The 20,458-nt window shown below is 46.8% G+C and overlaps 1 protein-coding gene across 1 annotated transcript in view; it reads right to left on the reverse strand.

Moving 5' to 3' along the window:
• Positions 1–20,458, reverse strand: part of PIEZO2 (piezo type mechanosensitive ion channel component 2) — a 255,891-nt gene that overhangs the window by 66,675 nt on the left and 168,758 nt on the right. The window contains 10 exon segments of the mRNA XM_070361473.1: positions 2,340–2,513; positions 4,790–4,938; positions 6,033–6,307; positions 7,710–7,833; positions 8,484–8,714; positions 11,167–11,315; positions 12,320–12,458; positions 13,416–13,454; positions 16,404–16,523; positions 18,963–19,125. Coding sequence (XP_070217574.1) covers positions 2,340–2,513; positions 4,790–4,938; positions 6,033–6,307; positions 7,710–7,833; positions 8,484–8,714; positions 11,167–11,315; positions 12,320–12,458; positions 13,416–13,454; positions 16,404–16,523; positions 18,963–19,125 — 1,563 coding nt within the window.

Below are 20,458 nucleotides of genomic sequence, written 5' to 3' on the forward strand. Positions count from 1 at the left end.
TACATAATAATTATGTTGTAATTATGTTATAGTGTCTATTTTATCAATATATAAGGGAAATGACATTCCTGACAATGTCTACCTAGAAATAATAATAATTACTCATAAGATTTGTCATAAAATTTTTCATAATGCTAACTATAAATTCTAGAAGGCTCAACATGATGAATTCTGCTTTAGACACAAATGACACTTGCCTACAGGGCAGACACAATCCACACAAACAACAGAACAGCAAAAGATAGCTGGCTGTTCATAGAAACAACAGGACCAGAATCAATATAAGGGATAAAATGCACTGATCATTCCCAATTTGGGATTTTTTTTTTTTTTTGGTGTAGCATTTACTAAGGGGGAAGGAACAGAGAAGGCAAAGCATGACAGTCAATCCAATTCTGAAAAGACCTCTTTCTTCATCATTTTGACTTACTAGGGTCCTAGGGACTAAAAATCACGAGTAAGGAAAACACTACAATGGAAAAGAGTTGTGAAAAAGATGGGATACATGCCCCATGCTCCAGGTAGAAATTTGGGGCCTTTAATATGAAACTCCTGCATGAAATCCCTAAATACCAAACTCGGATGAGTCCTTTGAACTCCTCTTTTCACAGAACCAAAAATAAAATCCCATGACCCGAAACCATGCATACTGCTGACATTACTCATTCTTGCCTCACCCTTTACGTTCTCTTGGAAAAGTAACAGTTCAGGGGGTGCTAGGGGCTGAGCATTGGCCAGAGGAGGGCCAGCCATGGCCTCAGACTGACCAGATCACAGGGCCTCCATCCTGTCCAGCCAGGTGAGGGGGTTATGGGCTGGCTGGACAGTAGAGGAAAACAGGAGGACACATCCTGCTATCCTTTTTCAGAAGCCACATAATTAAATCACTTTTACGTATTTAAGGAAACCCTGTTCAACACATTCAGTTTTCCATAATTCCACCAGTCAATCTTAAGGGAAATCAACCTTGAATATTCATTGGAAGGACTGCTGAAGCTCCAAGACTTTGGCCACCTGATGTGAAGAGCTGACTCATTGGAAAAGACCCTGATGCTGGGAAAGATTGAGGGTAGGAGGAGAAGCGGGTGACAGAGGATGAGATGATTGGATGGCATCACCGACTCAATGGACACGAGTTGAGCAAACTCTGGGAGAAAATGAAGGAAGGAAGCCTGGCGTGCTGCAGTCCATGGGGTCACAAAGAGTCGGACATGACTGGGCAACTGAAGAACAACCACCCCAGCACAGCAGAATGTTCACAGTCTGACATTTCATGAACTGTGCCTAATGAATTACTGCTTCATCTTCTTTCCGTGGACCCACTGTTTCCCTTGAGAAGGGGCTCGGGCATTTTCACCTGTGGTGTCTGTGTTCCTCTGAAGGCAGCACTTTGCTCCCTCATCTACGCAACAAGGGTTTTCCAGAAGCTGAATCACAGGCTATTATGTGAAGCAGAGAGGAAAATCTGTATCAGGGCTCATTAGACAAATGCCTGTAATGTTCCCGAGATGGAGCAGGCCTATGGATGTGTGCTGACCGACTGTGGCTCCACACACATGGCCAGGGCGAGACAGATCCCATCAGCTACTTGGAAACACTTTGTATTCGTATTTATTGATGGAAGACAGCAACAGTGAACTGGTGGCAGAAAACACTGCCTTCGCTCTTTCCTTAAATGTTACTCTGGTTACTCGCAGATGGCAGAACCTTTCAGCTGAGGTCCTTCCTTCCTGAAACGGAAGGGAGAATTCTGTACTCCGCTTTTACTCATAGAGACTTCCTTACTACCTGTCAGTGCAACAGAAAACTCACCCTCTGAATTTAGCCAGATTCTGTAAACGTTCTAAAAACACCCCACCACCCCAGATATGAAAGACACATTGCCACTGCAAAGGAACCTCAGTCTGCACAGCTCCTCTGGACCAACTCACACGCCTGTTAAGATCACCCATGAAATGTCACAAATCACTACCTGCATGCATGCTAAGTTGATCAGTCATGTCCAACTCTTTGTGACCCCATGGACTGTAGCCCACCAGGCTCCTCTGTCCATGGGATTCTCCAGGCAAGGATACTGGAGTGGGTTCCCATTTCCTACTCCAGGGAATCTTCCTGACCCAGGGATTGAACTTTTGTCTCTTATGTCTCCTGCACTGGCAGGCTTTACCACAAGCACCACCTAGGAAACCCAAAGCACTACCTACTGTTTCGTAAAGTGCAATCAAATACTCCACATTTTTTCTCATTTTTTCCCACTCAGAGGCTGACTGTCATGGCAAGTATAGGTGAGATTCTCAGTGAGAGGACGGGAGGGTCTGGCTGAGCTTGCGTGCGCTCACCTATAGACGGCGCTGTCCTCCTTGCTGGGGATGGACTTCAGGTCGGTGAGCTCCAGGAACCGGTCGTGGAAGTAGTGCAGGTGCAGGATGCAGACCAGGAGGAAGGAGGTAGGGATGAAGATGCGCGTGAACAGCTCGGCCACCGTGAACTGCTTCAGGCCAAGGTCCTCCAGCCTGTGGAACAGGGCGGGTTTCCCCGGTGGGCTCTCGCACCCAAATGTCCACCGGAATTCAGCTATTTCTCCGTGATTTCATACTGAACATTTTTAAGACAGAAGTCTCCATTTCCCCATATTCCTGAAGCAGCTAAGCTGTTCTCGCCCACTTCCCACCCCGGTCTTCCCCGGCACAACCGTCCACCTTGTGCAAAACGCCCAAGTCAGGACATCCCCTTCCCCAACACACTTTCCTGTCTCCACCATCCACATCCCTTCACCCTCATCTCCTGAATCTGTGCTCTTGTTTCCTCTCTGGTGCCTCCTATTCTCTGGTGCCTCCTATTCCTCTCTGGCCATCCTCGATCACAGGACCTCCCCTGCCACCACTGCTGGCTGGCCACCTGGCTGTGTCTATTCCTGCCCCCACACATCACTGCCTTCTCTGCCAGTCAAGGGTGCTTTAAAGACTTGACATTTCACTGAGAATGAGACGCAAACCATCATCACCTAGGATCCCTCCACCCTCCCTGCAGGGGAGCCTTCCTGCTGTTCAGCACACTCACCAAACCCTTTCCCGCCACAGGCCCTTGCATTTGCTGTTCTCTCTTCCTGGAATGTTCTTCCAGCTCTCAGCTCCCAACCCAGTTTTCTAAAGACAAGCTCCTTCTTATTCTTCAAGAGTTTAAATGACATCTTCCGGGACTTCCCTGGTGGTCCAGTGGTTAAGACTCGGCACTTTTACTGCTGAGGGCATGGGAAATCCGTGCCGGTCAGGGAACTAAGATTCCACATGCCAGATGGTGCAGCCAAAAAATTAATGACACCTCCTCAGGGAAGCCTGCCTGAACCACTCCATCTCTAGCTATTGTGTCCCCATTGTTCACTACCTCGGCTTGTTTTCATTTTCTTCACAGATGTGTCAGTTTGTAATTTATTTCACATAAAGTAGGTTTTTTGGTTTGTCTCCTGTCCTAGAGTGTAAACTCCACTGGACTCAGACTCCCTCTGGCTTCCAGTTGATATTCAGGTGCACAAGAGTGTCTGGCTCAGGCAAGGTGCTCAGCTCTATGCTTCCTCCTCTGGACACTTGGCTCTATGCCTCCTCCTTTGGACACTTAGCTCTATGCCCAGTCCTGGTTTGATTTCCAAAGGAATTTAAGAAGTTTAGAGGAGCAGAGTAGAAAAGGCTAGAGTCCTGTCTATTTCATGCATGAGAAAGAGACCATGGAAACTGCTAGTTTCCATGGCCAACCACTCCTTGAGAGTCCCTTGAACAGCAAGGGGATAAACCAGTCAATCCTAAAGGAAATCATCCCTGAATATCCATGGAAAGGACTGATGCTGAAGCTGAAGCTTCAAGTCTTTGGCCACCTGATGGGAAGCCCCAACTCAATGAAAAAGACCTTGAGGCTGGGCAAGATTGAGGGCAGGAGGAGAAGGGGATGAGAGAGGATGAGATGGTTGGATGGCATCACCGATTCAATGGGCATGAGTTTGAGCAAACTCCGGGAGATGGTGAAGGACAGGGAAGCCTGGTGTGCTGCAGTCCAGGGGGGTTGCAAAGAGTCAGACACAACTGAGCAACTGAACAACAACTCCTTAGAATCTCAGCACCGGCTCCATGAGGGAGGGAGGCGATGCTCTGTGTTACAAGCCTTTGGTTAGGAAGAGAGACCACATGACTGTAAGGAGCCAGGCAGGGGAGCTTCACATGAAACACTAGAAAAAGCCATTTCATTAATAAGGGGCTGAGAATTTACTTTCCAGTCAATTCTTACTGAGTACCTGCTGCTGCTGCTGCTGCTGCTGCTGAGTCGCTTCAGTCGTGTCCAACTCTGTGCGACCCCATAGACAGCAGCCCACCAGGCTCCCCTGTCCCTGGGATTCTCCAGGCAAGAACACTGGAGTGGGTTGCCATTTCCTTCTCCAATGCATAAGAGTGAAAAGTGAAAGTGAAGTCGCTCAGTCGTGTCCGACTCCTAGCGACCCCATGGACTGCAGCCTACCAGGCTCCTCCGTCCATGGGATTTTCCAGGCAAGAGTGCTGGAGTGGGGTGCCATTGCCTTCTCCACTGAGTACTGAGTACCTATTATGTGTCAAAAGCTCATGCCTAGGTCATGAGAAGCCCAAAAAACCAAGATCAATGAGTTCTGTTCTGGAGGAACTTACAGCCAGTGATGACGTCAGGTTTTACTAAAACCTCCTTCCTGGCAAGGTGTTTGGAACAACACACCCTCGCGACTTCACCCGGCGGGTCACTTTCCACCCTGCTCTCCAGCACAGTTACTTACTTTTCTTTTTTCAGTCCGGTCATGTTTTGCCACAAGCCTGGGAAGTTTTCAAACTGATATGTGTATATAAAGATGAGCACCAGCATCGTGTAGATAACCACTGACATCCAGAAGTACTTCAGGATCCGCCTCCACCATTCATAGTGCACCTGTGAGTCAGAAGGTGAACAGCAAACCAGGAAGAAGCATGTTAGCGGAAAACGCACAAAAATACCTGCTCCATTCAACAAAAACAGGTGATTCCATTCACACATGTCTGAAAGCAAAGTCAAGTTCATTTTCAGTTTTTGAGGCTGTGCTGCTCATAGAGTTGGGACAACGTAGATTGGAATCTGAGGGCTTCCCTTGTGGCTCAGATGGTAAAGAACCCGTCTGCCAATACAGGAGATGTGGATTTGATCCCTGGATCAGGAAGATCCCCTGGAGGAGGAAATGGCAACCCACTCCAGTATTCTTGCCTGGAGAATCCCACGGACAGAAGAGCATGGCGGCTACAGTCATTAGGGTCACAGTCAGACACAACCGAAGCAACTTGGCACTCACGCACGTTGTGTTAGTTTCAGATGTATAGCAAAGTGATTCAGCTATAGGTATTATATATATAATATATATGTAGATTCTTTTCTTTTATAGGTTATTACAAAATCTGGGTACAGTTCCCTATGTTATTCTGTAGGTCTCTGTTTATCTCTTTCATAGACAGTAGTATGTATATGTTCATCTCAAATTCCAATTTTATCCCTACTCCCACTTTCCCTTTAGGTTAACTATAAGTCTGTTCTCTATGTCTGTAGGTCTGTTTCTGTTTTGGAAATACGTGAAATTGTGCTGTATTTTAGATTCCACCTGTAAGTGATATCCTATTGTATGTGTCTTTCTCTGTCTGATTTACTTCACTTGTATGATAATCTCTAGGTCCATCCATGTTGCTGCAAATGGCACTATTTCATTCTTTTTATGGTTAAGTAATATTACGTTGTATAAATATACCACATCTTCTTTATCCCTTCATCTGTACAAGACAAGGAAGCCACTCTAACCAACTTTCTGACTTTTTAAGAACCTAACAATTCATATTAGTGAACACGTGGAAGGGGCTCACTCCTCACTTTAGGATTCCTGGCCTGTAGCGTTTGAATCTCATTGACCCCTTTATATGATGTGTTCGTGAGGTCACAGTAACTCAGCCTCACCGAAGGAAGCTCAGGCATACCCCTGGACAGACGCAAGGATGGCAACCCACCTGATACAGGGCCACACAGAAGAGGAAGAGCACCATGTAGATGATCTTGTACATCACGATTTTACCCTCAAAGCTGACGAAGAAGAACATCCCCCCGCAGACGTAGATCCAGTACTTGATGAACAGGGCCACCACCAGGTTCCCCAGCACCTTCATCACGTCCTGCTCATCTGCTTCTTCCTCTTCCTCTCTCCGCTCCTGCTGCTCCTCCTTCGGCTCCTCTTCTTCCTCCTTCTCCTGAGCCTCACTGTCCACCTGTAAGTCCTGTTCATCATCTTCAAGACAGAAGACCCTGCTGTTACGAGCAGCTGGTCCCTGGACCAGAACCACACACTCTTAGCCATGTGAGGTGGGTGCCACACACTTTGGACATTACCATATGATTTAAAATAATTTTAGACAGTTCTAATAAACAAGGCAGAATTTGTAGAACTAATCATAGTCCACTTTCCTAACCTCCCTGAAACATAAAAGAAACACATTTTGTAATACTTTTATACAAGCTTTTCATAATACCTATTTCACTTGCATTGTCCAATAGCTATAATTACTGTAGGATCAAGAGAAATAAACAGACAGCAATAACACAAACCGAACTAACTCTGACAATTTCAGATTCTGACTGCAGTGTGCCTCTAGCAGTCTTTTATTGAATCTGAGTTATTGGTAATAATGTTAACCAGAAAGTATGATTTTATAAAATGAAAAAATTGAGTCGAAGCCAAATATATTTTAAATTAGGTTTCAGGACTAATTATAATTTAACTAAATTTAAAATAGTTTTATGCATTGGAAGTAAAAGCTTATTTGGTCTTACTTTAAAATTTGCTAACATATAGGACTCATCTTTGTGGTCCTAAGGTGACCTGTCATTTGAATAACTTATTCAAAAGATCAGGAGATCCACAGAGTGAGGGGAATGCACATGGGGTGAGAGGTCAGAGTAACTGTTGTTCTTAAATGAACTGTTCTTTACATAAAGTAACTGGTAAATTTAATCACTGTATTAAAAGACATCCAAACTCAAATAGTCAAGATTCAAACCTTAAAGACTTTTGTTGCTGAAAAACAATCAACGTTTAGGTCTAAATGAGAAACTATAAGAAAAAGATGAGTTGGTTTTCTCCTCCTGACAGGGTTAATCTGAAGGTTACCAGCCCTGCCTCTGAGAACATTTATGGCTTCCATTTCAGACAATGCTACACGCCTCACTAATGGTCTCTAAGCTGTTCTATGAGCATTAAATTTTATTGTATTTATTGGCACATCCACGCAGGTAAGGGAGCAAGTGACTCTCATTTGACCCATGGAGTGGGGTCTAAAACTACAGAAGTGATCATCAAAACATCATCTTCCTTTTTTTTTTGACTTTTGTTTTTGAAAAGGCGAGAGGATTTGAATTTGGGAGATCTGAGTCGTTCTCTTGGTACTAACACTCAAGAAGCTGTGACCTTGGAGGACTCAGGGAATGCCCTGCAGCGGGGATCACTTTTGTGTGTATCAGATGACCCAGGGTCTCTGCAGCTCCAGTGGATGCCCATGTGGGCAGGAATTCAGCCCTGGGAAGCGGTCATCTATCCGCTCACATCCACGCCTGGCCTCCCTCTGGTCTGGGGCAGAGCCTCCAGGGATGTCCTCTGGGGCCCTTCTTCCAGTCACATTGCACGCACTAATTACCTTTTTCTTCTCTTTCCTGACTTCCGATTTTGACCTCAGACAGAAGAGCTTCCTTTTCTTGGAGAGCTTTCTGCTCTGTGAGGTGCTGTCTCAGCAGCAGCCAGAATGTGATGGTGAACAGAATCTGGAAGGAGACAATAGAGATCAGAGCATCATGCCTCTGAAGTGTAAGCATGTTCAACCACGACTATGCTTCCCCGCCCTTCAGAGGGAGCACGCTGCATAAGCCCATCCACTCAAGACAGTCAGGCACCCACTACATTGCATCTGAAAGTCGCCAGCTTTTAAATCTCCCTTCCTGAGGACGCTGGCGTGCAGTCCAGTGCCAGGGGCGCCTTCATGCCTGGGACACTCCAGGAAGAGGCACAGGACCACCTGGGCTGGAAACCGACGTGGGCCAGGGGTCTCCTTCCTGCCTGGGACCTCAGCACAAGTAGAAGAGGAAGATGTATTTCTTCTATGAGCCCCGTTACTTCTACAGTGTTCCTCCTTATTTTGAAGAAATCCACAGAAATGGGGGGAAGAGAACATTTCATCCCAGCAAACAGAGTCCCTGAATCCTCCCATTCTTTTCTGGAAGCTGAAGGGGTAGCTTTTCTAAGTGCCCACACAATTATATTAACATTTTCTTGAGGGCAAGGGAAAAAAAATTAATGATTTCAAGGAGCATTGAATACTTGGAACCTACTTTTGCATGTTCCTGCTTGGATATGACTGTTTTGATTACCGTTGTTTTGTCTGAATGCCCTGCCCCTTTTTCCCCTGCCCCCTTACCTTTGAGGCGAGCTCCCCCGGCTCCTTCTTTTCTAAGAAACCTGGGACCTTTTTAATCTCGGGGAGCTCGAAGCTCCATATGTACTGCAGTATGAGCAGCAGGTTTCCATAGACAACCATGAAGGGGGAGCTGATCATAGCATACTTCCTCCGGTTACGGATCATCCACAGAGTGCAGGACCAGATGAGCAGCACAAAGGTCAGCCAGCTGTGGTAGGTGATGCTCCAGGCCTCCAGGGGGAGAGGGCAAGAAAGCGGGGCGGTCAGTACATGATACAGTCCCCACTCTGCTGAGTTAGATGTGGTCTACAAGGAAAAGTTCAGTGACATTCACACTAGGGGGAGGATCATGGTAAAACTGTGGGGGAAACATCCCAGCTGCATAGGGGACGAAGCAGGCAGAAAGGCTGCCCTGTGAGCCGACACTGCCCTCAACCTCCTGGAGGGAAGAGGGTCAAGCAAGGGTGGGGACGGCTTCACTCTGTGCCCTTTGCCCTCCAGCCCGGATGTCTTCCTTTTCACTGGATTTGCTGGATGAAACGCAACCCTAAGTGCTTCCTCCTTCATTCTTCCAAATCAGCTTGGGGTCGGCTATTTTTCCCGGGTGCTGGGTGAGTGTGGCCAAGCTGGGCTCAGAAACGGAAGCTGTGGGACCACAGGGTCAGCAGATGAGCTGGCTTCAGGGGTCCCCTTAGCCCACCCATCGGGAAGACAGACGTGATAGGAATCAGGGAATCATCAGGAGGAGGTGTCAGGTGTCTGCACCCCAGTAGTAAAGCCAGGCTAACGGAGAGCCCAGCCTCAACTTCTGTCCTGTAGGGGGCAGGACATCCTCCAGTCACACCAAACCCCGGCAGACCTAGAACACATCTCAAAGGGCAGCTTCCAGAACATTCTATAAAGTCAGGCTCATGAATATCATTAACCTCAAGAAATCTATCCTCTTTTACCATAATCTTCAATACCAAATTTCTGTGAAAAGGCCTCTGTGACAATCTAGAAGGGTGGGATGGGGTGGCAGGTGGGAGGGAAGTTCAAGAGGGAGGGAACATATGCATACCTACGGCTGATTCATGCTGATGTATGGCAGAAACCAACACAATGTTGTAAGGCAATTATCCTCCAATTAAAAATACATAAACGTATTTTTAAAAAATATTTTCTAGTTGAGGCTGAGTTCAATCATATTCCTGACTATCACGAATTTCAAGGGTTATTGCAAAGGCTGAAAGGTTTTATGTCTGTTTTGCTTCTGGAAAGCAGATAAGTATTGAGATAAATAAGATAAATGAATGAAGTCAGCACAGAACAAATACTTACTCTCAGCAACTTGCAAATGTGTCCTAAATCAAAGCTAGTTTTTTTAAGTACAGAGTTATTTAAAACTGTTGTTTAAAATACATGGAAATTAAAATTAAAACTGCTTTTATTAAAATTCAATGAGAAACTGACAGCTATTATTAAGTCATGAATTATTTTCATGAAAAATAGTATTCCTTGGAAATGGTGCTATCAAAGTGGTAGTCGCTCAGTTGCATTTGACTTTTTGTGATCCCAAGAACTGTAGCCCTCCAGACTCTTCTGTCCATGGAATTTTCCAGGCAAGAATACTAGGGTGGGTAGTCATTCCCTTCTGCAGGGGATCTTCCCAACCTAGGGATCAAACCCAGGTCCCCTGCATTGCAGGCAGATTCTTTACCACTGAGCCACCAGGGAAGCCTGGCGTTATCAAAGGTTGGTAATAGTTAATGCCTTTATCCCAGAAAGAAATTCAGATCTGACCTTGCCACTTTTGTGTGGATGACCCAGGAGAGTAATCTGCACAGATATTGTAATTCCAGGAGAATTTTTTTTCCCTGTACACTATTCCTGTTTGGATGAAAAAGGGAGGAAAACAAATTGGGAACGTTTTGTTAAACTTCTCTCATTTTTAAGGCCTCAGTCACATACGACCCTCAGTTGTTGAGGGGTAGAATCTGCTTCATGTTCTTTCTTGTGTGCAGTTCTAGGATCATCTGAAGGTATGGAATATTCGCACTGTGTGTTTTTGAATAAAGACGCCTATCATTCTAACAGACCTGGCTGCTTAGGACTGCCCTAGAAAGAAAAGATCTGCTGTGATTAGAAGTCTGCTGCTGAGGGGAGCTTCCAGGGAAGATGGTCACAACCGGAAAACACTCTTGGGGACTCAGTGCTTGGTGCTCAGGCTGGTAAGCATTTGTTCCAGTTCAAATGGAATAGTCTCACTCAAATCCAAGATGTGACTATAACCCTCATCATCTGAGAGAAATAAAAGTGGCCTTTGTTAACTGTGAACACCTTCAAAGCCACTTAGAAAAACTACCAACATATCCTTTTAAATCCGAAAAACAGGGGACAGCCTGACTTGATAGGTTAATTTGAGAGACAGGTATTAATATTTAAAATCAGGCTAAGTGGCATAGAGGATGACATGGTTTTGAAATCTATAGTATAGAGATCCCATGAAAAATTAACAGAAGCAGCCATTATCTGCCAAGACATCAGGAAGATGAAGAAGTCGCGCTGGTGGGAGGAAGCAGTGGGGCTTGGAGCCAGCGGGGCTTGAGCACCATTCATCCCGCCAGCGCTAACGTTATTCCAAGGTCAAAGCAAGGTGTGGGGCGGAATCTGAGCAGAAGTCAGGACTCTGGCACATACGCACCATCATAGCGATAAGGGCACAGATGTAGCTCTGCTTCATGATGAACTGGAACACAGACACCATGGCGTGCACTTTGACACTCCTCTTCTCCTCCCGGCTCCGCTCCTCCTCAAACTCTTCTTTCTCATCATCGTCTTCCTCCTTCTTTTCTAGAGGGACAGATTATTTTATATAACAATTTACGCACATAGGTGAATCTCATATAAGAGCCCCACGCACAAATGTGTCCTCTCTAGGAACAGGCAGCTCTCTGTGCTACATTGTTCAGTCGTGTCTGACTCTTTGTGACCCATGGGCCGTAGCCCACCAGGTTCTTTTGTCCATGGGATTCTCTCTGCAAGAATACTGGAATGGGGTGCCATTTCCTCCTCCAGGGGATCTTCCTGACCCTGGGATCAAACCCACATCTCTTTCATCTCCTGCATTGGCAGGTGGATTCTTTACCACTAGTGCTTCAACAGGATAAACTGAGGGAAAAGGGAGAAAGGTCTAGTCAAAGTTTTGGGCCTCTTGGTTTTCTTATTAGACAAAAAAAAACTCTTCCAGAAAACATTCATACACTAACCAGCAAAACTATGGACCGCAATAGTGGAATCAAATTACAAAAAGACTAAAACACAAATATGCATATAGGTTTAACACCACAAACAAGATGACTTGTTTAAAATAATATTTTACCTTCTATTTTTCAAAGTTTATTCCCATTGTGCTCAGTCACTTCAGTCATGTCTGACTCTTTGTGACCATATGGGCTACAGCCCACCAGGCTTCTCTATCCATGGGATTCTCCAGGCAAGAATACTGGAGTGGGCTGCCATTCCCTTCTCCAGGGGATCTTCCCAACCTAGGGATCGAACCTGTGTCTCTTAGGTCTCCAGCACTGGCAGGTGGGTTGTGTTTTTTTACCACGAGTGCCACTTGGGAAGCCCTTACCTCCATTAGGTCACTTATTTTGTACCAAGGACAAATGCACAGAGCAGGATATAGGGGCAAAATCTAGGCAGAATCTAAGGAAATGGGCTTCATCAGACTGACTGTGGAAGGAAAAAACCTCTCCTAGAGATGAAAAGGAAAGAGAACCACATCCGATGAAGGATAAACCAAAGACAAGAGATGCTGAGTTCTGTAGGCCGCCGTCCCACAGGCTCCTTACCGGGTGAGGCAGCGGCAGGCTCCCAGCGGTACTGCGGCGTGGAGTACAGGTCAGCCTTGGCGGGGCCGTTCTCCAGCGGGAGGCTGGGGTGGATAGTGTGGTAGTCCACGGGGTTGCCGTTCACGGTCACCAGCAGGCCCTGCCAGGGGCGTGGGGCAAGGCAAGTGGGACAGCAGCTCTGGTTTCCCACACAGACCTCCCTCCTCTGCTCTGCTAGATGGGCACACTGGACGCTGCAGAGCCGAGGGGAAGCTGAACGCTGTGGGCAGTGATGCCTGCCAGCAAGACAGCCCTGCTCGCCTCCAAACCCAGCCCCACAGAGTCACACAGGACAAGGCAAACCTGAGCCCGCCCACTTCTGCTGCGCCCACGCCATGCCCCCTGCTCTCCGTGTGAAGTGTGAAGCCTGGAAAGGCTGCAGAGGGCTCAGGGCCTGCTCTGGTCTCCTTCAGCCTCAGCTCCCGGCCTGCCTCCAGCTACAGGATCTCCAGACAGACTGGGTTCTGGCCTGGGGCTGCTGCCTGCCCTCCCCCCTCCCCCACCCCAGCCCTGATCCTACTTGCCCTACACCCTGCTTGGCCCTCGGGACGAGCAAAGTCTCAGGTTAGCTACAACCCCACGGTCTCTCCCTGACACTGCAGCCTGCAACTCCCGTGTTGTAGCATCTCATACACTAAATACATTCTCCTACTTTTTCCCTCTGGTCTCTTTGGCTTTACATATAATTTATGTGTAAATTTATGCAGATACATATAAACATAGACACACAGACATACACGTGTGTCCACAGACGTGTGAGACTTCTTATTCAAACCATAGAGCAGGCATATCTGCAGAGCAGAACGCCTTTTGAGAAAAAGCCCTCCAACGTGGCTTTTTAAAAGTTTAAATACATTTTATATGTTTATACTTGAGCTCACGTTATATGAGTCAATGTTTTAACAGCAATAAATCAGATATAAGTTCTGCAAAATAGTATTCAAAAACGTATGAAAATTTTATAGAGCATTAAACTACACTCAGAGGAGCTAATTCCATTTATGTGCCCTTTCCATCACTGACATGTGCAGAAATGAAAATTCAAGGGTATACTAACATCGGACGGCTTGTAGTCATCCTGAGTCATGGATAAAAGCTGCAAAGGAATACAGGACAGCATGTTAACATGTGAGCAGAAAGCGATGTGATGTTTACACACAGCTACAAAGTTTCAGCACACATGCACTCGATCCTTCAGCCGGGAGCATGCAAGTGTGTTAACATCACAGTGCAAAACATAAAGGGACAATGATGCAGCTGGAGGCTGCTATTTATTGTAAACATTTCCAGTTTCTGATGCTGTCTTTCATCACAATAAACAAGCAGTCACTAACCACATGACTGAAAAAGCTGATGTTGTTTTTCAAGTGTTTTGTTCTCACAGAATTGCTGCTTGGTCCTAGATAGCATATTCAAAAGCAGAGACATTACTTTGCCAACAAAGGTCCGTCTAGTCAAGGCTATGGTTTTTCCTGTGGTCATGTATGGATGTGAGAGTTGGACTGTGAAGAAGGCTGAGCATCGAAGAACTGATGCTTTTGAACTGTGATGTTGGAGAAGACTCTTGAGAGTCCCTTGGACTGCAAGGAGATGCAACCAGTCCATTCTGAAGGAGATCAGCCCTGGGATTTCTTTGGAAGGACTGATGCTAAAGCTGAAACTCCAGTACTTTGGCCACCTCATGCAAAGAGTTGACTCATTGGAAAGGACTCTGATGCTGGGAGGGATTAGGGGCAGGAGGAGAAGGGGACGACAGTGGATGAGATGGCTGGATGGCATCACTGACTCGATGGACGTGAGTCTCAGTGAACTCCGGGAGTTGGTGATGGACAGGGAGGCCTGGCGTGCTGAGATTCACGGGGTCGCAAAGAGTCGAACACGACTGAGCGACTGAACTGAACTGAACTGAACTTTAGACTTCTAGGACCCTTTGAGATGTCTGTAGGATTCTGAAAGTGTTGACTTTTCAAGAAACTGAAGTTTCATAATAAAGAAAATTTGACTTGTAGTACGGATTGGGATTAAGATTTGCATGCTGTCCACAACAGAAGAATTATGACATGGCTGTGACTTTCAGCTGTATTAGAGCTGGGGGGTCCAGTTTCCTCAGTAACAAGCATCTGCTGAACTAGTGGTTCTTTCACTTTTTGGGTCAGAACTTGCTCACTTTCTTAAAAATCAGTAAAGATCCTGAAGACTTTTACTTATGAAAGTCCTACCTATCAATATCTATTGTGCTAGAAATTAAAATTGCGGCATTAAAAATATTCATTTGTTCATTCATTAAAAATTGGCTTGTTCACATGAATAATTTTATCTAAATAGTTATCTTCAAAAAAAATAGTGAAAAGAATGGTGTTGTCTTATTAAAATACACTTTTGGGAGAATGGCATTGAAACATGTAAAATATCATGTATGAAACGAGTTGCCAGTCCAGGTTCGATGCACGATACTGGATGCTTGGGGCTAGTGCACTGGGACGACCCAGAGGGATGGTGGGGGGGAGGGAGGAGGAGGAGAGTTCAGGATGGGGGAACACATGTATACCTGTGGTGGATTCATTTTGATATTTGGCAAAACTAATACAATTATGTAAAGTTTAAAAATTAAATAAAATTTAAAAAAAAGAAGTATATTAAAAAAAATACACTTTTGTGTATCTTTAATGTTGGACTCAAAAGACCACTCCATTTATTTTCCAGTAATTGTCTGCCAAAAGCTTATGCCTGAACCCCCCAAACTGTCCATCAGCTGTTCTTGCACGTGGATCTGTGGTACATGGATGGCAGCTGGGTCCACTCGCCAGCCAAGCACTTCTCCTCGAGGGATCAGGACTTCAGGGGGTCTTCCACTGATGTCACTCAGAATATTGAAAAAGCGTGTGCCCCAAGGTTGAGATTTAAGAAAAGCAAAGACTATTTCTGGTTTACCAAGAATATTCTTAGGTGGAACTGCCCTTTCTGTTCTGTTTCCTGTGTACACGTGGCCGTCAGGTTCGTGCTGCTGCCATGGGTGGAGCTCTGGTACCATCAGAGCAAGTGTCAGCACAGCCGAAAGGCAGATCTCTTAAATGTTGTTACAAAAATTGTTTTGAGCCCATGGATCCCAGGAAAGGTCTTGGGTATCCCCAGCCATGGTCCACGGCCCTCACCTTGGAATCTGCCATGCTGTCTCCATGGATATCATGGCTTAGTGGCCAGAGCAGGACGGTCTGGTATGCGTGTGATGGGACAAAAGGGCTCTAGGACACTAGAGGTCTCCAGGCACCATGGCTGTTCCTCTAGGCTGCAGTGCCCCGAGAAGTTCATTCACTGTTTCCCCCATCTCTCAGCCCACAACAGGCAGGTGCACAAATGGGACCACGTGTCTTAGAGAAACTCTGCCACTGAGTCAATCAGAGAATCTCCTGCTTGATTCCTAATATGACCCCACCAGAGAAGTGTGAGCATCTGTGGTCCCCACATTGCAAATAGGTCACTGTAACAAGTCAGTGGCTGGGGCATGTTGAAAATAGTGAACAAATGGTGAAAAGCTTAAGAATCACCCAGCCGTGCTCTTGGCCCCGGCGCCCACACTGTGACCCTGACACAGGGAGGTGGGATCCCTCTTCATGTCCACACAGACTAGCTGGTGTCCCATGAGTGGCTGTGTGAGCGGTCCTGGTCACCATGGCAGCCGACCCAACATAGAATCACTCTCCACAGCGCATCCCAGCACCTAGGCTGTCACTGCCCAGGGCCAAGGGATTGCTTTGTTTTATTTTGCTTTAAAGACAAACTTATCTTTAAAAATTAAGACCATTCTCTCTTTCTGGGATTGGGAGGCTTCAGGGGGAAGCACTGAACTGTAAAAGGTTGGGTCTGACAGAGCCTGGGATTTCCTTTCCAAGCACTGGGCTCCCCTGTCTGACCTTAACCTTCACCATCAAACAGCCCCTGTAAACTGAGCAACCTGGGTTTGCATGTGGACTCACATGGCCTGTATTCAGCAATATGATGAAAAGCAGAAAATAAATGAGAGACAACCCCTGTCCTGGCGGCTTACTTTCCTCTCGTCCGTGGGGTAGTGGGTCGCATACCACAGGCTCCGCCTCCTCTCGGCCGTGATGGGCGCAGGGCTGCAGGCCAGGGCTCTGTCCTCCTCCTTGGTCCTCTCTTCCTGCACCTGAGATGCAGAATAACCCACAGGAAAGCCCTGCTTCCGGAGCAGGTCCCTCAGCAGCCTGGGAGCCCAGACAGAGCTGCTTGTCTCTGCCCCCGCGTGCTGATCTCGTAAAGTAACGTACACCCTACACAGGCTTTCATCCAGACACTTCACAAATGGCCAAAAGCCCACTCCATAAATGCAGAGACAGCAGACTCGCTTGTGAATTACAGGAACAGGTGCCCATGCTCCGTTAGGAGCCTCCATGTATGTTCTGACCTGCAGGAGGAGGGCCGTGCAAGGTCCACAGAGGCCACAACTGCCCATGGAACCTGCCAGGGGACTCTTATGAAAGAGACATTCACTAAAGGCAGAACCATCTAGAGCTTACACGCAACATTAAGCAAAAACACAGCTACTGCCTAACACTGCCACTCGCCTAATTGAACCTTGGCCTAAATCAGACAGTTGGTCCAGGAGAGATGGATAGAGACAGGAAGGATCAGTACGCACTTGGTGGTTGAGGATGGTTTCCAACAAAGATGCCCCATGAAAGGGCGCTTATACTCATTGATCTGCAGGCAGAGGGACAGCGCTCAGTGTTGCTGCCAATTCCTGGGGTCTGGCATCCACACAGAGCACCAGACCCCAGGGAGCCCGAGTCATACATTCAGCTCCAGACACTTGCTCCTCTCTTTCTCAAGCTTACATCATAGACTTTTACTGCAGAACTCATGTTTTTCATGAAACCTACCAGGCCACCTGGAACCATGATATTAATACAGCCAGGCACCTGCCCTCCATCACTGCCTTGGTGAGGAAGTCCTGAGTGCCAGCCCCATTTAAAACACTGACCCCCCACGGGTCGATCTGGTATGGATGAGACCCTGCTCTGCACACACCCGCAGACGCTATAGAGTAGGACCTGCTGTGGACTGTATGGCCTGGAATGTGGCCTGTCCTTCCCACTCTCTGCCTTCCCTGGCTCCTGGACAGCCTGCGGCCAAGGAGGTCGAGAGCCTCCGGGGCCCGAGAGGCTGGAACAGCCCAGCAGCTCCTGCCTGAGGCACCAAGGGAAAGCCAGGGGCACCTGGGACTCTTACGAACCCGAAGGCATTAAGGTCATTTCCATCATTGCCTACGACGTTGTTCAGAGTAGTTCTCACATTTTAACTTCTTTCACAGTTTTATGTATGTGTCTACATGTACCCATGCCTGTGTGTTTGTGCAGGAAGGAAACACAGCAACACTGTAAGGGGTCTACTGGCACCCTCATATCTTAGAAGAGGCTCAGAGGAAAAGGTAACCAAGGTGACTGGGATTCTCTGTGAGCCTGGAATCATCCTGTCACCACTGCCGTCTCGGGGTCCAGGGAAAGTGAGACCTGAGACCCCTGCAAACAGGACGCCTGTATGTGGGCCAGGGTAAGGGTCCCTACACAGAGGGAGGCAGGCAGACCCCCAGCAAACAAGGACGCCTGTGCCGTTGGCTGCTCACGTATTTGGGGGCTGCCTTTCTTCTTGTAAAACGTTCAGCCCCTCACTTCCTCTGGGCCAATGCTCTACCTGTGGTCCCAGGTGGGGTTCTGAGACGCTGGCTCGCTCTCAGTACACACTGGTGGCCTGGCTGCTGACCGCATGGATGGAGCTGGAGGGGACCAGGTGCCAGCCTGGGATCTAACCTCTGCCCCCATTCCAGCATCCCCTACCCTGCTCGGTGCGTGGCCGTGAGGCGGTGTGTAGCAGCCCTGTCTATGCCACCTGTCTCCCTCACAGCTGAACTTCTCACAGTCATTCTGGGAGAATGAAAGGGACTGAAGTTGCTGTCACTGAAAAGGAAAAGAGAGGGACCACAAGCCATCCTCCCTGATGGCGCCCCAACGTACCACATTCTATGAATAACCCCACAGGGAACAGCCCAGTCCTCAGCCCTGCCCTGTGACCCTGCGGGTCACAGCACCACCGAGAGTGGGGACATCCCCATCATATCATCAGAGATCAGAGGTCTAAGCTTTAGGAAACTCCAGTCGCCATGACAACAGTCTGGGTGGTCAGAGACCCTTGCACTGTCAGCAAACATGGGCTTGAATCTGATTTCTACTGTTCATCAAGTGCGTGATTTACCTCTCTACCCTTGGTCTCATCTCTAAGATGGGTACAGCACCTGTATGTAAACAGCCCAGTACCTGGCCTAGCAACTAGTGAGTGCTCAATGAAAACGAGGCTTCACTGCACTCACCACCAGCCCTCTGAGCAGCCTGGGGGATGCTAACACAGGGAAGCTGGTCTTTGATCTGATAGAATCTGTACTTGCTTAGGGCTCTGTGTGGAAATAAAACACTCTGATAAGAATACTATAGTTATTTCAGGATATACTATAGCCAGCAGTATAGGAACGAACCCTTTCCCCAGAGTCTCCTGCTACTTTGCAGACAAGACCATGAAAACTTCTGGTCCTTACAACGGGCTCCTGCAGCCAGATTCGGATCAGAGTGGCCAGCGTGTAGTACATCACCAGCAGGACGATGGGGTTGGCATGGTGGTACCAGGACAGGTCGGGGTTGGCAATGATCTTCCATGTGCTGGAACAGTCTGTCTGAATGACTGATTTGATACCAAACAACCTGTTTAAAAACAAAGAGAAATATTAAAAAGATGCAACAAAGATCTGGGTCCGATCCACAGAATACAACCAACTTGTCTGACACATTCACGAGCTGTGCTGTGCTTAGTCACTCAGTGGTGTCTGACTCTTTGCGACCCCATGGACTGCAACCCACCAGACTCTTCTGTCCATGGGATTTCCCAGGCAAGAATACTGGAGTGGGTTGCCATTCCCTTCTCCAGGGGATCATCCCAACCCAGCGATTAAACCTGGGTCTCCAGCATTGCAGGCAGATTCTTTACTGTCTGGGTCACCAGGGATACCCTATATATAATATATGCATCTTTAGATCATACATTTGTATGTTTGTGTGTATAAAATTCATACCAACATTACCCAGATGGCCTTTCCTCTGGTTCAAAAATCTAGTTAATACTAAACCTTTGCACACTTATTAGAAATTTATGTCTCAATTGTCAATAAGTGTTTTCTTAATGTAGATTTCTACTATATAATCAGATATGATTATATAATGGGAAAGTGTATAAATGTGATTCATTAAGAATTTCATTTTATATGAATTTTTTTCTCAGAAATGACTCTACTAAGTGAATGAAACATTTACATGTCAAGTGAGTCTCCCTGGAATGGAATCTTTCAATCATTTGTAGCTTTTACATGTGAACTTCCTTTGACTTTGATGTCCCATTTTTCGCTGCTCTAAGGTTTTCCAAGACTATGAATTCTCCACTTGTAAAACCTCTGAGAGATATTTCAGTTATTATCATGAGGCCAGGGCGATATTAGTGACCATCCCCACCCCGACTCCTATCAGATTCCTGCTTCTCTTCCTCCTCCTTCTTGGCCGGGAGCACAACTGTCTCTCCACTCTCCATGGAGCCCTTGCTTTGTGATTTTCTCCCTTCCAAAGCACTCCCAACATTTGACAGCACGTGGTGGTTATGACTTGGCTGGGCGTTTGTTTCTCCTCACACATGTTGGCAGATTTATAAAACCTCCACCTGTTTTCAAGTTCACTCCAGATCATATCTGCTGGTCTCTGGTAATACAGAAACCCAGCCATTTGCAGGAAATACATAATACTGAAAATAACACCCCACTTTAAAACATTAAATTGTGATAAAATACAGATAACATACCCTGGGTTGGGAAGGTGCCCTGGAGAAGGGAACAGCTACCCACTCTAGTATTCTGGCCTGGAGAATTCCATGGATTGTATAGTCCATGGGTTGCAAAGAGTCGGACACGACTGAGTGACTTTCTCCTTTCAATCTCCTATATGGATCTCACACGTAACACAGAATCTATCATCTTACATTTTTAAATGTACA

The sequence above is a fragment of the Bos mutus genome, chromosome 24, assembly GCF_027580195.1.
Source record: "Bos mutus isolate GX-2022 chromosome 24, NWIPB_WYAK_1.1, whole genome shotgun sequence".
NCBI classification, from domain to species: domain Eukaryota; kingdom Metazoa; phylum Chordata; class Mammalia; order Artiodactyla; family Bovidae; genus Bos; species Bos mutus.